The sequence below is a fragment of the Callithrix jacchus genome, chromosome 14 (assembly GCF_049354715.1).
Source record: "Callithrix jacchus isolate 240 chromosome 14, calJac240_pri, whole genome shotgun sequence".
Taxonomy (NCBI): Eukaryota; Metazoa; Chordata; class Mammalia; order Primates; family Cebidae; genus Callithrix; species Callithrix jacchus.
Window position 1 is genome coordinate 89760946 of NC_133515.1, and position 22717 is coordinate 89783662.

Below are 22717 nucleotides of genomic sequence, written 5' to 3' on the forward strand. Positions count from 1 at the left end.
ATGGTATGGGATCACTGTCACCTGAGGGTCTTTTTTCCAAATTATGTAGACTCTCTCATATTATAATACTTACATGTGTTATAACAGCTCCACATTCCCCTAACCCTGAAAACTACCATGGCAGTGACTCTCTGTTAATAAGAGAATGTGTCTGATTCTTCAGTGGTTTGGGATGGAAAAACATGGGATAACTGCTAACTATAGCAAAGTTAATCCTTTTTTAAAAAGATTTAATACAAAAAAATAAAATATTACATTCAGGTAGGTCCAAAGTCTCCTGCCCACTCCATACGCACCACCTGTCTTCAAGCAGGATGACAGGTAAAGTTCAAACAATCTAAAACCGTCCTTCCCCTGCATAACAGCAAAGAGGAGTCACAATGCCAAACAACTTGGAAAGCCATGCTTTGAGACTCTTGTTTTTAAAGAGAGAAGCATAATTTATAACCTATATACATAACAAAGGCTAAAGCTTTACATTTTGATCTTAGTTTGGTTTACAGCATGCCATGGCTTCTTGGGAAGGTCATCTGACCTTGCTGCTACTCCCCCTAATAAGTTAATAGTTGGGAAATATACATATGAAAAAGACTGTTTTAATATTATACTTTATATCATTTCCCATAGTTTTCCTACTATGACTAAATAGCATAATTATTCTAGGGTATGTACATATCTCTAAAGCTTGGAGAAGTAGGGTTTTCTAACCTTCTAAGTATGTTTAATAGACTTACCCTCTAGGAGGGAAGGAAGGGCCTGATCATTGTGTGCAGGGCATCACAGAGTGTCTCCTCATCCAACAGATGATTTATCTGCACACCGTCCCAGCCTCTTCATCTCTAGGAATTGAGTTGTTTCACCCTAGGCAAGACAAATTATTTATTATCAGTAAAGGCAGTTGTCCAGAGTAAGCAGAAGTTTCCACGGTAAAAATAGCAGCAGAATGTTTGACAGAGACCATTACCTACTAATTTAGCCCAGTAAGATTTACGGTAAGTTTAGCTGAGGCCCTCAAGTCTCACCTTGGCTCCCTGAGCAAAACTTGGTGGCCAGTAGCCCTGGGAGAACATGAGTGGGTGAGTACTGCATGACTTCCTGATTTATAATCTAAGGAACTGAACTCCACACTTCCTCCAAGAAGTCAGAACCTTCCTGGCTCACTAATTCTGAAATGAAAGTCAATTCAATCAGAAGAATAAGGATCCTTTCTAATTGCCCTCAAATAATTTCCATTGACCTTAAAACCTCTCATCAATACAAGCCTCTAGTTTCTGGCTAGAAAACATAGCCAGTTAAAGCAGCCCTGTCATCCACACTCATGTATAAATGACATAGGATCAGGCTTCCTAAGGAGATGGAATGTGATCAAGAAAAAGGAGCTCTTTTGCACAGAAGAACTTATTGTACCCCTTGCCAGATGACAGGTCAGCCACTTTAGGTCCCGCTTCTTAGGCTACCAGTCCCTCCATAATAGTATTCACTTGTATTGTTAAGCATTCATGTTTATTATTTTTTATTTAAAAGATAGTTTTCTTATTTCAGACAGATACTTTTAAAGCACAAATATTATAGTTTATCTCTCACCTTGGGACCTTGACCCTAAAATATTAAAGCCAACTGATAGTTGTCTGTTCTTATTACAAGATCATTTCTGAGAGGGTGATTATATATCCTGGAGATGTACATTTGCATGCCTAAAATTATGAAGTGTTGACAGACATCATAGGCAGAATACTTGAAGCACTTAAAAGAAAATCCTAGAAGAATAAGTTAAGCTTAAAGACTTAGCCAAAGCAATAGAAATATTAAAAAAAAAAAACTAGAAACAATATAGTGGATTCTACACATGAAAAGATCAGACAAATCTTTATTGACTTAGCCACACCCTTCCCAGATTCCTCTCAGTAATTATAAGAAGCTATAATGAATATTGAGCTCGAGTCTTTAAATTTTTGTGTATTACTTCTCATAATGCTAAATTCTGACAAAGGGTTTTTGGAAACCCAAGAACATAGGGCCAAAGTACAGGTAAGCCACAGCAGTCATCTCTGGTCATTTAGTCAGCATCATCAGTCGCCTTACAGCATCTGACAGCCTTAAACAGAGAATTATATAGCCACAGTCCCTATTAATCTAGGACTGTCTTGATAAGGATAAATAGCATTTGGTATACTAAATTAATGAAGTCATGTATTTCAGAATCAGTTAGAAGTTCCATGTCAGCATCCCATATACAGAGCCAACCTATTACTCAAGAACCCTTCCTTCATCCAGATACCACACTATCTGATAGCCTGTCTGAATGGGTCCTCACATTTTTAGAATGTTGGTACTCTTGTTAAAGAGTAGTGCATTAAACTAATTAATTCCAAGTTGGGGCTACAGATGTAGAATGAGCATAGTAAAGGAAGAGAAAGGGGCACGAAAGGGGAATGTTTGATGCCATGGAATCTTTTCCAACTTTACAATGTGTTTGGCCTACCCTGGCAAGGCCAAACTTTTGCTTAGCCAGTGTTAAGTATATTTTTTCTCAGCCCTTTGTTTTTCATGATGCTTTCGTTTTCTCTTGGTCTTTTTGAATTTGAGATCTAGGTCCAAAAAGTTATCAGTTTTTCAAAACATTTGGTTAGAAATCCATGTCTCAGACTCTGTGGGTGCCCTGTCTTTTCCTAGCCCTTGCATTCAAAATGAAGTGGCCCTTTGATGGTAGGGGAGCAGAGGGGATGTGCTGCTAATGAGGAATGACAAATGTGGCATCATCATTTCTCTAAATCCCCTTTTTTCTCAGAAGACCATTAGTACCTATGACCCAGGCCTCTAGTTCTTTCGTTACCATTCTTTTGTGAGCTTTTCTTCCCTCTGTTCTTTCTAAGAATGGAACAAGAATAAGGGATGTTTAATAGACACCTGTTGCGTTTTTATTTCCTTGGCAGTGTTCTGGAAAGTCCTAGCCGACTGGATGAGGAACACCGGCTTATCGCTCGCTATGCTGCCCGGCTGGCTGCAGAAGCAGGAAACGTGGTAAGTTAATGGAGGATCCCAGGAGAGTAGCAGAAGTTAGCATTACTTTAATATACGAATGGGAAGGAAATAGTAAACATGAAATTTAGAAGAACACGTACCTCTGGCACAAAAGGAAGGTGGAGTGTCTTTAGGGTAAAGACCGAAAGGGACTTTAATTTCATCTAAATGTTCTCTATTTAAACAATGAATCAAATGTTCTCTATTTAAACAAAGAAAATCAAAGAGCCAGAATTTTATTCTTTAAGAGATCAATAAAATTAATAAACCCAGCAATACTTATGATGTAAAAAAGAGAAAACATTAATTACTAATATCAGGAATGAAAAAATAGATATTGCTGTAGATCCTGTAGACATTAAAAGAATGATAAAGAATCTTATGAACAACTTTTTCCCAGTAAGTTTGACAACCTAGATAAAATAGGTAAGTTCCTTGAAAGATGCAAATTAATAAAACTGACATAGAAACAAATTAAAAAATCAAATATTCCTATGTTGGTTAAAAAAGTTGAGCTCATAATTAACTTCCCGCAAAGAAAACCCCAAGCTTGGCCAGGCGCAGTGGTTCACACCTGTAATCTCAGCCCTTTGGGAGGCCAAGACAGGCCGATCATTTGAGGTCGGGAGTTCAGGATCAGCCTGGCCAACATGGTGAAACCCTGTCTGTACTAAAAATACAAACATTAGCCAGGCGTGGTGGCGCCCACATGTAATCCCAGCTACTTGGGTGGCTGAGGACAAGAATCACTTGAACCCAGGAAGCGAAGGTTGCAGCAAGTCAAAGTTGCGCCACTGTACTCCAGCCAGCTTGACAGAGTGAGACTCAGTCTCAAACAAACAAAAACCAATTTCTGATGGTTTAACTGTTCAATACTATCATATACTTAAGGAAGAAATAATGTCAATTTGATGCAAACTCTTTCAGAAAATAGAGCAAGAAGGAATACTTTACAAGTCATTGTATGAGGCCACTATAACCTGATACAAAACAATACAAGGGCATTACAGGCAAAGAAAATTGCTGGCCAAATTCTCTCATGAACTAGATGTAAAGATCCTTAATAAAATATTAGCAAATTGAATCTAGCAATATGTAAAAAGGATGACACTCCATTATCAAGTGAAATTTATCCTAGAAATGCAATTGTATTTAATACAGAAAAATCAATGTAATTCATCACATTAACAGTTAAAAGATACAAATTATAAGATCATTCAGTAGATGTAGAAAAAAGCATTTGACAAAATACAGCACTCATTTATAAAATTTTTCCATATGCTAAGAGTAGAAGGAAACTTCCTCACCTTGATAAAGACTACCTACAAAACCTACAGTTAAGATAAATTTTGAAACATCTCCCCTTAATACTGGGGACAATTCAGAGATAACCACTTTTGCTACCTCTATTCTAAATTATACTAGAGGACCTAATTAATGCAACATGACAAGAAGAAAGGGGTATAAATATTTGAAAGGCAAAAGTAAAGCAGTCTTTATTTGCAGATGACATGATTGTGCATATGAAGTCCTACGAAATCTTAGAAAACACTAGGAGAACAGATAAGTAAATTTTATAGTATTGCTATAAGATATAAAGGGCATATCCCAGCACCTTGGGAGCTGAGGTGGGCAGACCACTTGAGCTCAGGAGTTTGAGACCACCCTTTGGCAACATGGCGAAACTCTGTCTCTACAAAAAGTACAAAAATTAGCTGGACGTGGTGGTGTGCACCTGTAGTCCCAGCTGCTGGGAAGGCTGAGATGGGAAAATCGGTTGAGCCCGGGGAGGTCAAGGCTGCAGTGAGCTGACATTATGCCATTGCACTATAGCCTGGTGATAGAGTAAGACTCCATCTCAAAAAAACAAACAAACAAAAAAAAAACTATTTATTATAGCATTAAAAATAGCAAGTACTTACAGATAAATTTAATGAAAGATGTTCAAGACTGAAAACTGTAAAACATTGCTAAGAGAAATTAAAGAAAACCTAAATAAATGAAGACATGTGCCATATTTATAGATTAAAAAGTCTAATATTGGGCCAGGCGCGGTGGCTCATGCCTGTGGTCCCAGCACTTTGGGATGCTGAGGCGGGTGGATCACGAGGTCAAGAGATCGAGACCATCCTGGTCAACTTGGTGAAACCCCATCTCTACCAAAAATACAAAAAAATTAGCTGGGCACGGTGGCACGTGCCTGTAATCCCAGCTACTCAGGAGGCTGAAGCAGGAGAATTGCCTGAACCGAGGAGGCGGAGGTTGCAGTGAGCCGAGATCGCACCATTGCACTCCAGCCTGGGTAACAAAAGCGAAACTCTGTCTCAAAAAAAAAAAAAAAAAGTCTAATATTGTTAGGATGGTAGATTTTCCCAAATTAATCTATATATTTAAGGCCAGGCGTGGTGGCTCACGCCTGTAATCCCAGCACTTTGGGAGGCCGAGGTGGGTGGATCACGAGGTCAAGAGTTCAAGACCAGCCTGACCAACATGGTGAAACTTCGTCTCTAAAAAAACAAACAAACAAAAAAACTAACAAATTAATCTATATATTTAATATCAATTCAAGTCTTAGCCTTTTTTATAGAAATTAGCGAACTGTTTTTAAAATGTATTTGGAGAACGAAAGGATCTAGAATAACCATAGCAGTCTTGAAAAAGAACATCAAAGTTGGCAGACTTAATCCTACTTGACATCAAGACTTACTATAAAGCTATAGTGATCAACAAAGTAAGATATTGGCAGAAGGATGAACAAATAAAGGAACAGAATAGAGTTTCCATAAAAGACACTCATGTGTAGTAAGGTCAAATGACTTTTAACAAAGGTAAGAAGCAAATCAGTCAGAAAAGGAAACTCTTTCTATTTTAACAAATGCTGTTAGAACAACTGGATATCTATGTAGGGAAAAAAAGAATCTCAACCCCTGCCTCACAGCTTACAAAGAAATCAATTTGAAATGTATCATAAACTTAAACATAAAAGCCAAAACCATAAAGCTACTAAAAGAAGGTATAAGAGAATACCTTCATTCTCTTATGAAGAAGAATGAAAATTTATTAGTTTATAGGGATCACAAACCATTTTAAAAATTGATAAATTGGACCCTATCAAATGTAAAATCTTTTGCTCATTAGAAGATACTATTAAAAAATAGACAAACTGGCCAGACGTGGTGGCTCAGGCCTGTAATCCCAGCACTTTGGGAGGCCGAGGTGGGCGGATCGTGAAACCCCGTCTCTACTAAAAAAATACAAAAATTAGCTGGGCGTAGTGGCGTGTGCCTGTAGTCCCAGCTACTCGGGAGGCTGAGGCAGGAGAATTGCTTGAACCCAGGAGGCGTAGGTTGCAGTGAGCCGAGATTGTACCACTGCACTACAGCCTGGCATCTGGCGACAGAGCAAGACTGTTTAAAAAAAAAAAAAAAAGGACCACAATCTGAAAGAAAATATTTGCAAAACATGTCTGACAAAGGACAGAACATATAAAGAATTCCTGCACCTCAACAATAAAAAGACAACCCTGTTTTTTTAAATGAGCAAAAGACTTGACCAGATATTCCACAAAGAAGATACACCAGTAGCCAATAAGCACATGAAAATGTGCTTGATGTCATTAATCATCAGGAAAATGCTGATATATATACTATATACCACTATATACCCACCAGAGTGGCTAAAATGAAAAAGTTGGATGACACCACATGTTGGAGAGGATATGGAGCAACCAGAAATCTCATGGTGTTGTTGTCGGGCCTATAAAATGGTACAGCTATTCTGGAAGACTATTTGGCAGTTTCTTAAAGGAGCAAACATTTATACTATGACCCAGCAATTCTACTCTTAGATATTTATCCAAGAGAAATGAAAACATGTCTGCAAAAAGCTTTGTACAAGAATGTTCATAGCAGTTCAATTAATAATAGCTGGAATAGCCCACATATTTATCAACAGAATAGATAAACAAAATGTGTTACATTCATACAATAGAATTGTCTCAACACAAAAAAGGAGTAACATTGATACACACTACATAAGGGTGAATATCAAAAATACTCTAAGTAGTAAAAGAAGCCAGATAGAAAGAAGTTTGTACTGTTTTTTTCCATTTGTATGAAATTCTAGAATAGGTAAACTAACATATCCATTACCGTAAGTTAATCATCCTAATCATAATCAGATAAGGGATTGTTTCTAGAAATGAAAATATTGAAGGGAGATGAGGAAACTTTCTGGATTGATAGAAATATTCCATATTTCATTAGTGTGGGTTGCAGGAGTGTATATTTGTCAAATGAATTAAATGGAACACTTAAGATCTGAGCATTATATCTCAATTAAAACCAAAACGAACCAAGAATGTTGAATGTGTAAGAGTTTGATTGAAATAGGAAGTGGCTCCCCAGAGATTTGCAGTGTGTGTTTCCTGTAATTTTGAAATATTCATAATAAAATGTTTTCTCTTTTTCTTCTCCTTTTTCAGTTCTTTACTTTCTTTTTTTTTTGAGACGGAGTTTCGCTCTTGTTACCCAGGCTGGAGTGCAATGGCACGATGTCGGCTCACTGCAACCTCTGCCTCCTGGGTTCAGGCAATTCTCCTGCCTCAGCTTCCTGAGTAGCTGGGATTACAGGCACGTGCCACCGTGCCCAGCTAATTTTTTGTATTTTTAGTAGAGACGGGGTTTCACCAAGTTGACCGGGATGGTCTCGATCTCTTGACCTCGTGATCCACCCACCTCGGCCTCCCAAAGTGCTGGGATTACAGGTGTGAGCCACCGCGCCCGGCCAGTTCTTTACTTTCTTTGAGGAGTTGTGTTGACATTAATATTCATCCCCCCAACCAGCCACACACACACATATTCATTTAGCAAATGTTTCTTTTGTTGCTGTACTGTGCCATACTGGATACTGTGGTGGACAAATGATTCCTGCCCTCATGGAACTAGCAATGTAGTGGCAGAGACAAACATTAAACAAATAATCACACTACTAAACATAACTACAAATCATTATGTGCAATGGAAGAAAAATAGGGAGCTGTGGAAGTGTAGAGCCAGGTGCCTGATCTATTCTGGAGAGTAAGGGATAGTTTCTGTGACAAAGTGTTACTTGATTTGGGATCTGAAAATAAGTAGAAGAGAATTCCGTTTCCTGGGAATTGAAAAGTAACTGAAAACCAAAGCAGCCCAAGAGCTACTGTTGCTGCCACTGCTACTGCCACCCTTGCCCTGTACTTGGATGTCAATTGTCAGAGCTTCTGTAGGCAAAACCTTCGTTATGTGTAAAGTGAAGAGTTGGAAATGAGACTTTTACATTAAGGTAGGCCCCTTGAAGCATTATACCCTTGGTGAATGTGTTGTATAAAAAATAACTAGGCCAGGCATGGTGGCTCATGTCTATAATCACAGCACTTTGGGAGGCCAAGGCAGGTAGATCACCTGAAGTAAGGAGTTCGAGACCAGCCTGGCCAACATGGTGAAACCCCATCCCTGCTAAAAATACACACACAAAAAAATTAGTCGGGCATGGTGGTGCATGCCTGTAATCCCAGCTACTTGGGAGGCTGAGGTAGGAGAATTGCTTGAACCTGGGAGGTGGAGGTTGCAGAGAGCTGAGATCACACCACTGTGTACTCCAGCCTGGGCAACAGAGCAAGACTCTGTCTCAAAAAAAAAAAAAAAAAAAAAAGTAACTTGCTGCCTGCCAGCACACGGAAAAAGAAAGCTTATAGGTCTCCTTCTGTTGCAGTGGAAGCAGTCGTCTTCCCTGGAAATTCAAAACCTTCGGCCTGTCTGTACTTGTGTTCGGCCTGTCTATACTTGTGTTAGGTGCATTGGCATTTCTTCATAGTTTGAGAAACACCAAGGTGAAATTTTAACATTAGAACTAACCCCAAGGCACCTGGTAGAAGCAAAGCATAAATTTCTGCTTACATTCTCAGTTGAGACCTAACAGCACACCCACCGAAAGAGTCCAATTAAACTTGAACCCCTATGCTGACATTGCAAAAAGAGATCCTCAATGACTTTAGATATTAGAGTTATTGGCTATAACATAGCTATGTTTAAGATTTCTAAAGACCTAAAAGAAGGAATTAAAAACATGACAAAATACTATCTTAAAAGAACAAAGTTGAGAGGCTGAGGCGGGTGGATCACGAGGTCAACAGATTGAGACCATCCTGGTCAACATGGTGAAACCCCGTCTCTACTAAAAATTACAAAAAATTAGCTGGGCACGGTGGCGCGTGCCTGTAATCCCAGCTACTCAGGAGGCTGAGGCAGGAGAATTGCCTGAACCCAGGGGGCGGAGGTTGCCGTGAGCCGAGATCGTGCCATTGCACTCCAGCCTGGGTAACAAGAGCGAAACTCCGTCTCAAAAAAAAAAAAAAAAAAAAAAGAACAAAGTTGAAAACAAACCACACGGAAATTACAGATTTTTAAAACAAAAGTTACTGAAATTTAAAATTTGGTGGAAGGGTTAAATGTCAGATTAGATACATCACTAGAGAGTTAGTGAACTAGAAAATATATGTAAGAAAATTTTCCAAAGTACAACACAGGAAGATGAAAAATCTGAAGGTTTTTAGACGTGGGAGATAGAGAACCAACAGTCATCTAATTGAAATTCTCAAAAAGAAAATAGAATTAGGGCAAAAAAAAATTTGCAGAATTAATGGCTAAATTTCCAAAATGTACTCAAGCATTCTCAGATGAATATATCACAATGAGTCTCCAAATAGATAAATAAAAATAATTTTACAACTAGGCGTATCATAGTGAAACTATAGAATACAAAGATAGAATCCTCAGAAAGCAACCGCATAAGAGGTTACATTATCTACAAAGGATTCACTACTAGATTTCTCCCCAGAAACAATACAACAATTTCTTTATAAAGGAAGAAAAAATCCCTTTAAGAACAAGGCCAGGTACAGTGGCTTACACCTGTAATCCCAACACTTTGAGAGGCCAAAGTGTAAGGATTGCTTGAGCCCAGGAGTTCAAGACCATCCTGAGCAACATAGTGAGACCTCATCTCTACTAAAAAGTAAAAAAGAAAGAAAGAAAGTTGGGGGGAGGGGAGAGGTATGGTGGCATGTGCCTGTAGTCACAGCTACTTGGGAGGCTGACGTGGGAGGATTGATTGAATCCAGAAGTTCAAGGCTGCAGTGAGCTGTGACCACTACACTCCAGGCTGGGCAACACAGCAAGACTGTGTCTCAAAAATAAATAAAACAGCTGGTTACATTCAATGTTACCAGTGTATGTGAAAAAACTTTAAGAATTTTCTTTATGAAAAAAGACGGTTGAATAATATACCAGAAGAAACTAGATAAACTGTCAAAAGAAGAGATAAAGACCCTTTCTCACAGAGACAGAGAAAGGTGACAGTAAGGTTCATCCTAAAAGAATACTACTAATAACTAGTATTTACTGAGTATTTACTTTGTCCCAGTCATTATGTTAAGTGTTTTGCATATATTAGTTTATTATTCAAAGCATTCTTGTTGAGGAAACTAAAACTCAGAGAGATTTAAAAAAAAGAAACTCCCCAGGGTTACATGGTGTGTTAAGTGGCCAAGCTGGACAGGGATACTGTCCTGTCTCCTAACTACTAAGATTTAACTACTGGAGGTTATAATTTGGGAGATAAGGAATTAAAACTAGATGCAAAGAGTGAGATGGAAGGAGGAATGAGCTGAAGCCTCAACAAGAGTGTACAAGCACCAGGTACAGAGAATGAAGTGTATGCCTGGCGGGGTTTTCAGCATATGTAAAGGCCCTGAGGCTGGAGGTTGCATGGCCTGAAAGTTGGCATTGTGGCTAGAGTGCAGAGAGCAATGCTGGAATGAAGTCAGGCAGGCCAGCTCATGCGGGACCATATTAAACAAAACAGTAGAAATGTTTACCAGGCCGGGCGCGGTGGCTCACACCTGTAATCCCAACACTTTGGGATGCCGAGCCGGGTAGATCACAAGTTCAGGAGTTCAAGACCAGCCTGGCCAAGATGGTGAAACCCCGTCTACTAAAAATACAAAAATTAGTCCAGCGTGGTGGTGGGTGCCTGTAATCCCAGCTACTGGAGAGGCTAAGGCCGGAGAATTGCTTGACCTGGGCGGTGGAGGTGGCAGTGAGTGAGTTGGGATTGCACCACTGCATTCCAGCCTGAGAGACAGAGCAAGACTCCGTTTCAAAAAGAAAAAAAGAAATGTGTACCAATTTATGTTTACTTCTTCAAAGGGAAATAGAGTTATAAAAGCAGCAAATGGGAATTCTTGCTTTGTTTCTCCCCCAAAATGTAATTTATCCCTTTGGATTTGTTTAGACTTCAAAATCCTTTCCTTGAAAATCTAATGTCAGCTCGAGTATCTGACTCCATTACAACTATAAAGGTTAGTGAAATGGAACAGAAGAGAAGAAAAAGTCTGAAAAAGAAACAGAAAAGTGCTATGTGATTAGTTAAACCTTAGACATGCCCTCAGTCAGTCACAACTGTTCCAGCTATTTTAGAAATTAAAAATAAAGTTGTTGAGATGGGCCATGCTGTGGTTGGATTGTAAAACTTAAGTATATTTTATGCCATTACATAGTCTTCTTGACTTTACATAGTACTTTAAAAATGTTGTAAATAAAAGCTCCAAAGCCATTTGACCTTGAAAAGATTTCATTACTCCCTTGTGCAAACAAGATAAGTCTCTTTACACTTGATAGTTTCAGATGCCAATTGTTTAATTCTCATGAAAATGATCATTGTTAGAATGAATACTGATATGGTCGGGCCCTTTCATCTTCCGTTTATTTTGCAGAGTGTAGTTATCTTACAACCGTTGGGCCACTCAGGAAGGATTCTTCTTGACTAGAGTTTTGTTATACAGAAACTCCTGATCCTCTAATCTTACACTGATACAAGTGCTTTGCATAAAGTGGGTGTAGTTCTCAAAAGAATTTATTTATAGCCTGCCAGAGAGGCTTTGTATTGATTTTTTTCAAAGACCTTCTTCCACATTGTTAAATAATTTGAGTAGCCAGCAGCGGACCCTGTAGTGTGCTTCAGCGTGCCATAACGTCTCCCTGGATAGGGAGTGGGCTGCAGAAACCTCTGTAGGCCGACCTTCAAAGAAAGACTTTTCATGTTGCTTATATGAGCCAGGAGAGAGAAAATTTGTTTTCCTGATGTGTCTACCTACATTTCTTTCTTTTTCTGAGATGGAGTATCGGTCTGTCACCCAGGTTGGAGTACAGTTGCATGACCTCGGCTCACTGCAACCTCTGCCTCCCAGGTTCAAGCAATTCTCCTGCCTTGGCCTCCTGAGAAGCTGGGATTACAGGCACCCACCAGCACACTCGGCTACTTGTTGTTTTGTTTTGTTTTGTTTTTGAGACGGAGTTTCGCTGTTATTACCCAGACTGGAGTGCGATGGCACGATCTCGGCTCACTGCAACCTCTGCCTTCTGGGTTCAGGCAATTCTCCTGCCTCAGCCTCCCGAGTAGCTGTGACTATAGGCATGCACCACCATGCCCAGCTAATTTTTGTATTTTTGAAGAGATGGGGTTTCACCTTGTTGACCAGGATGGTCTCGATCTCTTGACCTCGTGATCCACCCGCCTCGGCCTCCCAAAGTGCTGGGATTATAGGCGTGAGCCACCGCGCCCGGCCTACTTCTTGTATTTTTAATAGAGACTGGGTTTCACCATGTGGACCAGGCTGGTGTTGAACTCCTGACCTCAGGTGATCCACCTGCCTCAGCCTCCCAAAGTGCTGAGATTGCAGGTGCGAACCACCACATCCAGCCCTAAATTCCTTTTTTAAAAACAAAACTATAATGTTTGGTAAATCATAGTCGTAATTTCAAATTCTTAAAGTGTCATTACAAACATCACCAAGATGTAATCAGATGTTTTGTTTACCTCTATTAAGGGTTTTTTTTTTTTCCCTTTATAAAAAAATTTAAAAGTCATTATGGAAATCTTGGAAGAAAGGTGAAAGGAAGGGGAAACCATCACCATTGTCATACTACCTCACACTTCAGTGTTTCTGAGCAGCTTTCTTTCAGATCCCAGGCTGCATAGCCTGGTCACCTTGTCAGCTGCTCCAGGCATGGAGCATTCAGAAATATCCTCATGGCTTATTAAATTCAAGATCGACAGTCTCCTATGGTGTTATGCACACACTTAATGGCTCCAAACCTCCCTACATATTATAAGCATGTATGAAGTATTTTAAAAATAAATAGATCCTTGGCTTTGCCTCTGAACTACTGAATCAGAATCTCTGGATTTAGGGCCCACCCATCTTTATGGAAAAAAAAGAAAACTCCCAGTCTTTTGATTTACAGTGAGTTTGGGAATCACTGCCTTCCACAGCAGATTGGGTTTTTGAGAGAGAGGGTAACAATCCACAACCCTCTGGGTAGTCTAAGGCAGCTAGGGTGATGGGCAAACTGCCCCTGGAATATAAAAAAAAGCCTAGTTGATACCAGGCATATCCCTTTGGGACTCATCCTGCCACATTCATACAGACAGGAATCTCCAGTCTCTTTTTTAGGAGGCTCCAGAAATGCATGCTACTGGATTACCATTTGCTTTCTGAGCTGGCATTCCTTGGCTTTATAACATTTGCCAAGTTTGACTCAAAGGGATCTCAATTATTATCCTGTATTTTTCAGATGTGTCTCATCTCATTAAGATGATGGTGCTCTGTGAGTCCACCTGAACCTGAGATAATGCTCATGTGACAGGAAGTTAGAGGCACCTTGTCCTTCCAAGGACTAAAGGGACCTTATTCTCATATAATAGTAATTGATCCTACTCTGAAACCTTCATTCTCAAATACAGAGCTTTAACTTTTATAATATGGTCCTCTGATCCCTAACTTTTTTGCCTTTCGTTGCTCTGGCCTTAATGCATCCATCCACCCAACCTAACAGTTGCATTCCTTGTTAGGTCTTTGATTATTGTTTCATTTTTAGATGATCCCTCACCTTTGTCTCCTAAACTCATTCAGCTTATAGGTCTGTGGCACTGAAAAGTCGTTTTCCTCCAGATGTTACCCTGCCTAACTGCTTTGACCTAATAACAGAATGAGAAATAACAGCTACCATTTTGAGAGCCATCTGTATTCATAACCCTATGCTGGATATTTTAGAAATATTACCTCTGGTTCTAAGAGCAACTCTGGAGGATAGATGATTCCTAATGTGATTTTACAAAAAAGGTAACCAAGGCAGAAAAAGGTTAAATCATCTTTCGCAAGGTTCTCCAGCTAGACTTGAGATTCAAATACAGGGTTATGTGACTTTATTTGTGAATGTGGTACCCTTTGAATTCTCTTCTGCGATCACTTTCCATACTCGCAGTCACATATACACCACCAGTGTTTTTGACTTACACACAACCAATGTTTTTGGTATTTGGTGCTAAGTAAATTGTTTTTTTCCTGAAAACAACCAAAATGTGCAGGAGATGTTCTGCAGTGTCCCAGTTCTGTCAGTTTTAACAAGAACTCTGATGCTTAGAGCAGTACATCGACCTTGGTTGCACACTGAAATCACCTGAGAACTGCTGCTGCCTAAGCCCACTTCCAGAAACTGATTTAGTAGTTCTTGGATGATACACTCTGAGCACTGAGGGTTTACAAATCCCTCTAGGTGATTGGAGTGTGTGGCCAAATTTGATAACCACTGACCGAGAGAAACGTTTCCGGACTAGGGATAAGCTAGAGTCACCTGGCATGCTAGATGTGACTCTTAGTTGAAAACCATTAGTTTTAGATAGAGGGCACAAGGCAATAATTTTACTTTCTCTGTTAATCTATCACATTCCTCTCTGCAATCTGTCTTCTTGGCAAGGGACCTGTACTTTTACTCTTTCAGGCCACGTTTTGCCCTTTAGTAGGGCCCTCATTAGCTCACCTTGAACTAGAAAAGACTAGATGTTGTTGAGACTTTAGGCCAGCTTGCCAAAGATAAGCCAACTCTCTGGACTTATTAAAAGTTCAAAAATCTGAACCCTGAAGTTCTCTTGATTTCTGAAACCTGTTTAGTCCAGAAAAATTTAGAGGGAAAAAAAGTAATCAGTTTAGGGAAAAGTTGAAAAGGTTCATGTCATCATCTTAGCCAGAATGCAGATTACATACCGTCTCTATCCTAACTTTCTAGGAAACCGTATTTTCATTTCACAACTTAGGAATGCCTATGATGCCTGAGTGTCTTTGAAAAAAATATTTCTGGTTCTTCCTTAGGATTCAGGTTTCCCTGATTGAAAACAGCCCTGGCTTTGAATTTGATAGAGGTTTGCAACTTTTCAGTCTGTAAATTTTTGTTAAGACCCTGTTAAGTTTTTTGTTTATTACTTCAGAGGTGATCAAGAAACTTCTTGAAAGAGCAAATTCTACCTAATGACATGAGACCTTCATGAAGAAATTTATTAGATACACCCCGATTCTCCACTTCCCTAACACACAACACCAAGTTGCTAATGCCCACATTCAGTACCAGAGGACATTGATGCATCATGTTACACTGCCTCAGTAAAGCTGTCAGCATAACTTTACCAAACAAGTTATATAACAGTGAAGCCACTGGTACAGGATAATATTCAGAATGTGACATTTAAAAATTGCAGTAAGTAAAATATACTTGTTATGTTGTTGAACAAAAGAAAAAGGAAAGAATTAAAGCAACCCAAGGGCCTAGAAGCGAGTGGATTATCTCTGATATCTGTGAGTAATGCTACTTTAGCTTGCCACTGGCAGATTGTAGGACGGCCCATGAATCCATTCCTAGGGTTGTTCTGAGCTCTTTGGGAAATGATCCTAACTAGATTTTTGCAGTGAACCTGGTTCAATACAGATTGCCTCAGGATGTTCACTGAAAATTTAGGCTTGCTCTGGACTCCCAGGAATCGGGTTGTTACACATGTGGTTTCATTTTAAGCATGAAAGGAATAGGTTTGGGGAAGTAAATCACTGAGTTGAAGCTTCAGAGATGTCCTTCCACATGAATCAGGGATCATTCAGGATCCAGGAATCTGTTTACCTTAAGGTCTTCTGAATTAAAGCAAAGAGAGGGGAGAGGTAGGCCTGTAGGTGAATGACTTGGTGCCCAGTAGAAGTCCAGTTTCCTGAACCATAGATTGGTGAGCAATCACAAGCTGGCTTAAAATATTTCTGGAGATGTCTGCTGACATCTGTAGGGTGAATTGTTTTCAAGAATTTGCATTAAAATACTTCAAAGAGAAACAAAATATGGAATAGATGAAGCAAATGTGTCAAAAATCTTTATAACTGTTTTAACCTAGTTTGAGTATATGGAAATACATTATTTTCTCTCCTTTTGTCTATGTTAAAAATATTCCGACTACATTTTTAAGTGAGTTAAAATAGGGAACCATAAAATGATACCTAAGTACCTTCACATTGCTCTGTATGCCCGCCTGTATATTTGGATGTAGGGCCAAGCCTATTCATTGAGTGAAGGTCCTCTGGAGCTCCGGGTTGTCTCCTCTTCTTAAAATGTTCTCCCATGATGCAAGTTCAACTTCCTTTTTCAGTCCTTTACAATGAAATGAGAACTTAATAGCTCTTATGATCTAAGAGTACAAAATTTCTCTTTATAATTTTTACAAATCTTTACAGCTGTCTCACCTTCAGCTAAGTCAGTACCAATTTATTCTAGAAGCTCATCTCTGTGGAGTCTCCAACTCATTCAACTTGGTTTTCCAAGAAATAGAAACCTACTTTCATCCTCCTATCTCATTGATTTTTGGGATATTTAATTAGGTTACATACTTGCAAGTGCAGTCGTTCCAGTGAGGAACAGACAACGAGTCTTGTTAAGCATGCAACACAACTGATTGGAACCAAAATACATGGGGAGCACTAGAGTATGGGCTGCTAGCCACGAGCCAGGGGCAGCAGTCATTGTTTCCCACGGGAAGTTGAGTCCGTTCCGGGATGCCTGCTACAGGCACGAGGTAGAGGTCAGTTCAGAGGCCTCCAGCTTTAGGTTTTTTTCTGGGTATCTCTTGCTTTAAATGTTACAACCTCCAGGTTGCTCACTGGACCTGGGAACTTCTTTTGAGTTTTAGTGGCATGAACATAATGTTTTGACTACCAAGATTCTACGATTTTTTTTTTTTTTTGAGACGGAGTTTCGCTCTTGTTACCCAGGCTGGAGTGCAATGGCGCGATCTCGGCTCACCGCAACCTCCGCCTCCTGGGTTCAGGCAATTCTCCTGCCTCAGCCTCCTGAGTAGCTGGGATTACAGGCACGCGCCACCGTGCCCAGCTAATTTTTTGTATTTTTAGTAGAGACGGGGTTTCATCATGTTGACCAGGATGGTCTCGATCTCTTGACCTCGTGATCCACCCGCCTCAGCCTCCCAAAGTGCTGGGATTACACGCTTGAGCCACCGCGCCCGGCCGATTCTAAGATTTTATTACACTCCAGAACCATATCGCCACTGCACTGCAGCCTGGGTGACAAAGCAAGACTATCTCAAAAAAAAAAAAAAAAAAAAAAGAAATCTAAGTGAAAGAAGATAGACATAAAAGGTCAATATTGTATGGTTACGTTTATATGAAATATCCAGAATAGGCAAATTCATAGAGACAGATAATGGAGGTCAGGGGCAAGGGAAGGGAGAATGGGGAAAGACTGTTTAGGGTATGCTGTTTCTTTTTGGGGTGGTGAAAATATTCTGGAATTAGATAGAGGTGATGGTTTCATAACTAAATTGGTCCAAGCGTGGTGACTCACACCTGTAATCCCAGGACTTTGGAAGGCTGAGGTGGGTGGATCATTTGAGGTCAGGAGTTTGAGACCAGCCTGGCCAACATGGTGAAACCCTGTCTCTACTAAAAAAAAAAAAAAAAAAAAATTAGCCCAGCATGGTGACATGCACCTGTAGTCACAGCTGCTCCGGAGGGTGAGGCAGGAGAATTGCTTGAACTTGGGAGGCAGACGTTGCAGTGAACCAAGATCACACTACTGCAGTCCAGCCTGGGCAACAGAGCAAGACTCTATGTCTCAAAAAAAAAAAGAAAAGAAAAGAAAAAAAAGCCTACTTAATTATATACTTTTTAAAAGTGGATTTTATAGTAGGTTAATTATATCTTAATTTTCAAAAAACTCACTATTATGAACTTCATACCCACTAGAATAGTTAAAAGAAAAAAAATAAGTAAATAAAATAACAGGTGTTGGTGAAGATGTAGAGAAATTTGGAAATCTCATTCATTATTAATGCAGTTATAAAATGGTGCAGTCACTTTGGAAAGCGATTTGGGAGTTCCTCAGATGTTAAATATAGGTATCATATAATTCAGGAATTTTACTCCTAGGTATTTACCCCAGAGAAATGAAAACATACATGGAAAAACCCTTGTAAATGAAAGTTCGTAGCAGCTTCATTAATAATAACCAAAAGCTGGAAGCAACAGAATAGTCTACACAGCAATAAAAAAGAAGGAACTACTAGGCCAGGCATGGTGGCATGTGCCTGTAGTCCCATCTACTCAGTGAGCTATGATCATGCCACTGCATACTGCATACCAGCCTGGGTGACAGTGCAACACCTTCTCTCAAAAAAAAAGAACTACTAGTTCATGGAACCAACATGAATTAACCCCAAAAACATCATGCTAAGTGGAAGCCAGAAACCAAAGACAATGTGTTGCATGATTCCATTCATATGAAGTTTCTAGAAAAGGCAAAACTGTAGACAGAAAGCTGACCTGTGGGCTGCCTGAGGTTGGGGATGGGAGTGGCAACTGGTGACAAACGGGCATGAGGAAATGTTTTGTGGTGATGGAAAATGTTCTAAAACTGGACTGTGGTGATTGGTGGCACAACTGTTTAAATTTACTAAGAATCCTTGTTCACTTAAAATGCATGGATTTATGATATGTAAATTATACCTCAAAAATCTGTTTTTTAAAAATCACTCAATCTAGAACTCTGGGTATATTTGGATCAGAAAATAAAAAAAACAAAAACCAAAATCTTTCTCCCCATTTTAGACTCGTCCTCCCACTGACTTGAGCTTTAACTTCGATGCCAACAAACAACAAAGACAGCTTATCGCAGAACTGGAAAACAAAAACAGGTGAGAACACAGAGGCTGAGCCCATTCTCAAGTCCAGGATTATCACGTGCGTGTCTGATTCTCATTTTCCTGAGATACTCGGTGGTTTTTGACCCCCACGGAAGATCTAGCCTCCGTGAACCTACCGCTAGCCCAAGTCCAGTGAGTGTCCTGGGCACCAATTTGTGTCTCTGTGCATGCTGTTAATTCTGGTAGTCCAAAGCCCTGCTCACCTGCCCTCAGGGGACTGCTTTTCCCAGGGCCTTCTCCCACCCATCTGTGTGACCCCCTTTCACAATTGCATTTTCCACCCTGCTTCCCAGCAGCATTTTGCTGTAGTCATCTTGTCCTGACCCGTTATGCTATGCAGGACTGTCTGGTCTCTCGTTTAAAAAAAAGGCGGGGGCCAGACACAGTGGCTCATACCTGTAATCCCAGCACTTTGGGAGGCCAAGGCAGGCGGATCACTTTAGGTCAGGAGTTCAAGACCAGCCTGGCCAATATAGTGAAACTCCATCTCTACTAAAAATACAAAAAAGTAGCCAGGCATGGCGTGTGCCTGTAATCTCAGTTACTCAGGAGGCTGAGGTGCGAGATCGCTTGAATCTGGGAGATGAGGGTTGCAGTGAGCCGAGGTTGTGCTGTTGCAGTCCAGCCTGGGCAACAAGAGCAAAGGGCCGTCTAAAAATTAGTTTTTTAAAAGCCATTTAAAGGCACAGAGAGCAGACGGCACACCATTATGCACTGAAAGGTGGAAGCCAGGACAAGGAGACCTGACCTAAGGTAACAGGCATAGGTAGAGGTAACACAGCTGTCTATCAGGGCATCGGGAACAAGAGAAGGAAGGGGCAGGGAAGGATTAAGGAAAGTCGGTGCAGGACCTGCATTAGGAGGTTGCAAGGAGTTCCCTTTTCCTCCTCGCTGAGTAGAACAGAATAAGTAAAGTATGCTGGCTGTAATTTTCCTTTCATGGAGATTTTTCAGGTCCTTGAGGAGAGTATTTTTATGACTTTTTCCACCACAAAGGATTGCTTTGTTAAGGAAATGTCAGGTGAAGTAGTATTGAGAAGGTGTCCATTTCACATCTTGGCCATTTGGAAGCAATTGGAACAAGAGTGGTAGAGGAGGCACTGCTAGAGTTGAAAACTTGTAACAGGGAAAGAGAGAGCATGGATGCGAAGCACTGTGCAGCCCCTTTCCGTTCACCCGTCCTCTCTAGAGAGATCCTGCAGGAGATCCAGCGTCTCCGCCTGGAACACGAGCAGGCCTCCCAGCCCACCCCTGAGAAGGCACAGCAGAACCCCACGCTGCTGGCAGAGCTGCGGCTGCTGAGGTGAGTAGGGATACACTACCACTTCCCACATGTAATCTGCTACAGTGGGAACTTAGGAAACCAAAGGCAGAATCTGTTCAGTATAAACAGTCCTGGTGAGAGCAAACCACTGAAGAGTTTCCCCATTCTGTTTCTGCTTCAGATGTCTGGGTTCCATTAGAAATCACTCTAGGAATGTCAGCCGTTAACACAGAACTTGGTAAATACCAGTCTTCCAGCTCCGGGACCAGCCAGGCAGTGTTTATACTTCTGTGATTGCTTTAAGAAGACCACTGTGCTGCAGTCCCTCTTATCTTGCTAATTTGTCTGACTTTAGAGACACTTGTCAGTAATAACACTTTGCCTTTCCTGTGAGTACATTCTCCTGGCACTTTACAGTCAGTGCAGGGCTCTGCCGGAGGAGAAGGATGCTTCCTGTGCGCACCTCTGAGACATGAAACCCTGGCACCAAGACTTCTACACAAAGTGTCTCAAGAATCAGGAAACTGACATAGGATGAGAATGGGAATAGAGAGCAGCATCAGCACCCAGCTTGATGCTGTCTTGGAGGGAATGAGAAAGTCTTCTCAGAAGTGATTTGATCCATTATTAGGGTCTTATTTCCTATGAGCCTTAGAAAGAGGGGTGTATGTGTGTGTGTGTGTCTGTAAGTGCTCTTCAGTAAGTTAAGATATTATGGAAACTACATGTAGTGACTTGATTCTTACCAGATCTCTAGATTTTCCAATAGTGGGTTCTTTCTGCTGAGGTTGATTTTTAATTTTCTATCATCTGGGGTTTTGTGTAGCCTCTTATTTCTTTTCCCAGAGAATGAAGATTATTGCTTTCTGTAGCTATCCTACTGTTGAGATTTATATCATCAATAAAAATTGTCATAGTAGAATCATAAAGAATTTAAACTGTGCAGATTAAAAAAATCATTAGATATATAGAAATTCTCATTCTCCTAAACACTTGTTTGAGTTTCTCAAGGTAGTTAGGCTGAGATTTTGGTGGCTCTGTGGTTCACTGCTGCACATCTGGACTATTAGCACAGCTGGTGTCATACTAGGGAGGATGGGAGCACTGACTTGGGCAGAGTGTAAGTCTGGGCTGTTGGCATAATATGCACCTGTTGTCTAGTGCCTGGTCTTATATCTAGACAAGCAAAAAGGCCTGTCATCCTGAGTCTAACTATTGCTGAAACTAGGATTGCTAAAAGTGCTCAGTTAAGCTGGAAGGATCTGAAAAATTTCTTAGCTGTAGCAGGGCTGAGTCCAGGGATGTCACATAGGATAGCAAGAAGCAGGAATGTAATCTGAGACCAAGGACGGTCTGAAGGTTGAGAAATCAGGAAGTATTTAACCTCAAAAGCAGTTTCTCTATCGTTGAAAAAAGGAGGGACTATTGTAAAGTGTGCTGGAATGGTTGTTTATGCCTGTGTACAAAACATAGTGGCCTTCTACCTCACACTAATTGCAGAAACCAACACCAGATGGATTAGACATGAATACAGAACTTTAAATCTTCTAGAAAAAAAGTAGGAGAATTTCTTCAGGATTTTGGAATAGAAAGTAATTTCTCAGAATTACCATGAAAGAAGAAGTTGGTAAATTCACATTTACATTAATATTAAGAACTTTGCCTATCAAAAGACACATAAAGGGTAGGATTCACTTGTAGGTATCTGACATCCGTCTGGTTTTGATCAGTATGTATGAGGCCAGGGACTGCCAGTACCCAGCTCGTATAATAAAACAAGGTAGAGAACTTCACCCATAGGATGAGTGGTTATGAGTCTTGACCACCAGGGTTGTCTTTTCTTGTTTTATCACTATTTTTAATGGTATGTTGCTTACAGTAAAATGTATGACAAATGTGTGTGACAAACGTATAAGATATGAAGCATAATAGTCAAATGAATACTTAGGAGCCCACATCCTATTTGAGAACTCCTATATAACTAAAACAATGTCATCCATAGAAGTGCCCCTTCCTTACCCCGTTTCCTCGTCTCCACCTTTCCCGCTGAGTGAACCTCTATCCAGAATTTGGCTTATCCTTACCTTGTATTTAAAACTATATTATCGCATTGTCATTATCCTATATAACAAACTGTTTAGTTTTGCTTTTCGTTTTCTAAACTTAATAGAAATATTATCCTAATATGGTGGGGGTAGTCCCAGAGGACTTCCCTCTCCACCCCCTACCCCCACCATATTAGGATCCTTCCATATTGTTTCATGAAGCTATAGCTCATTCATTTTCACCTTGCACTGTAATTGTTTAGTCACA

The 22717-nt window shown here is 40.3% G+C and overlaps 1 protein-coding gene across 44 annotated transcripts in view; it reads left to right on the forward strand.

Annotated features, from left to right (window-relative positions):
* DTNB (dystrobrevin beta) overlaps positions 1–22717 on the forward strand; it is a 307598-nt gene that overhangs the window by 232188 nt on the left and 52693 nt on the right. For 40 of the 44 annotated variants that reach the window (XM_017964498.5, XM_035273002.3, XM_078349784.1 and 37 more), the window contains 3 exons: positions 2934–3021; positions 19046–19131; positions 20330–20443. In XM_017964498.5, the coding sequence (XP_017819987.1) occupies positions 2934–3021; positions 19046–19131; positions 20330–20443 (288 nt within the window). The remainder of the gene's footprint in view (positions 1–2933; positions 3022–19045; positions 19132–20329; positions 20444–22717) is intronic. The other 4 variants (XM_078349780.1, XM_078349781.1, XM_078349793.1 and 1 more) reach the window with 1 other exon arrangement.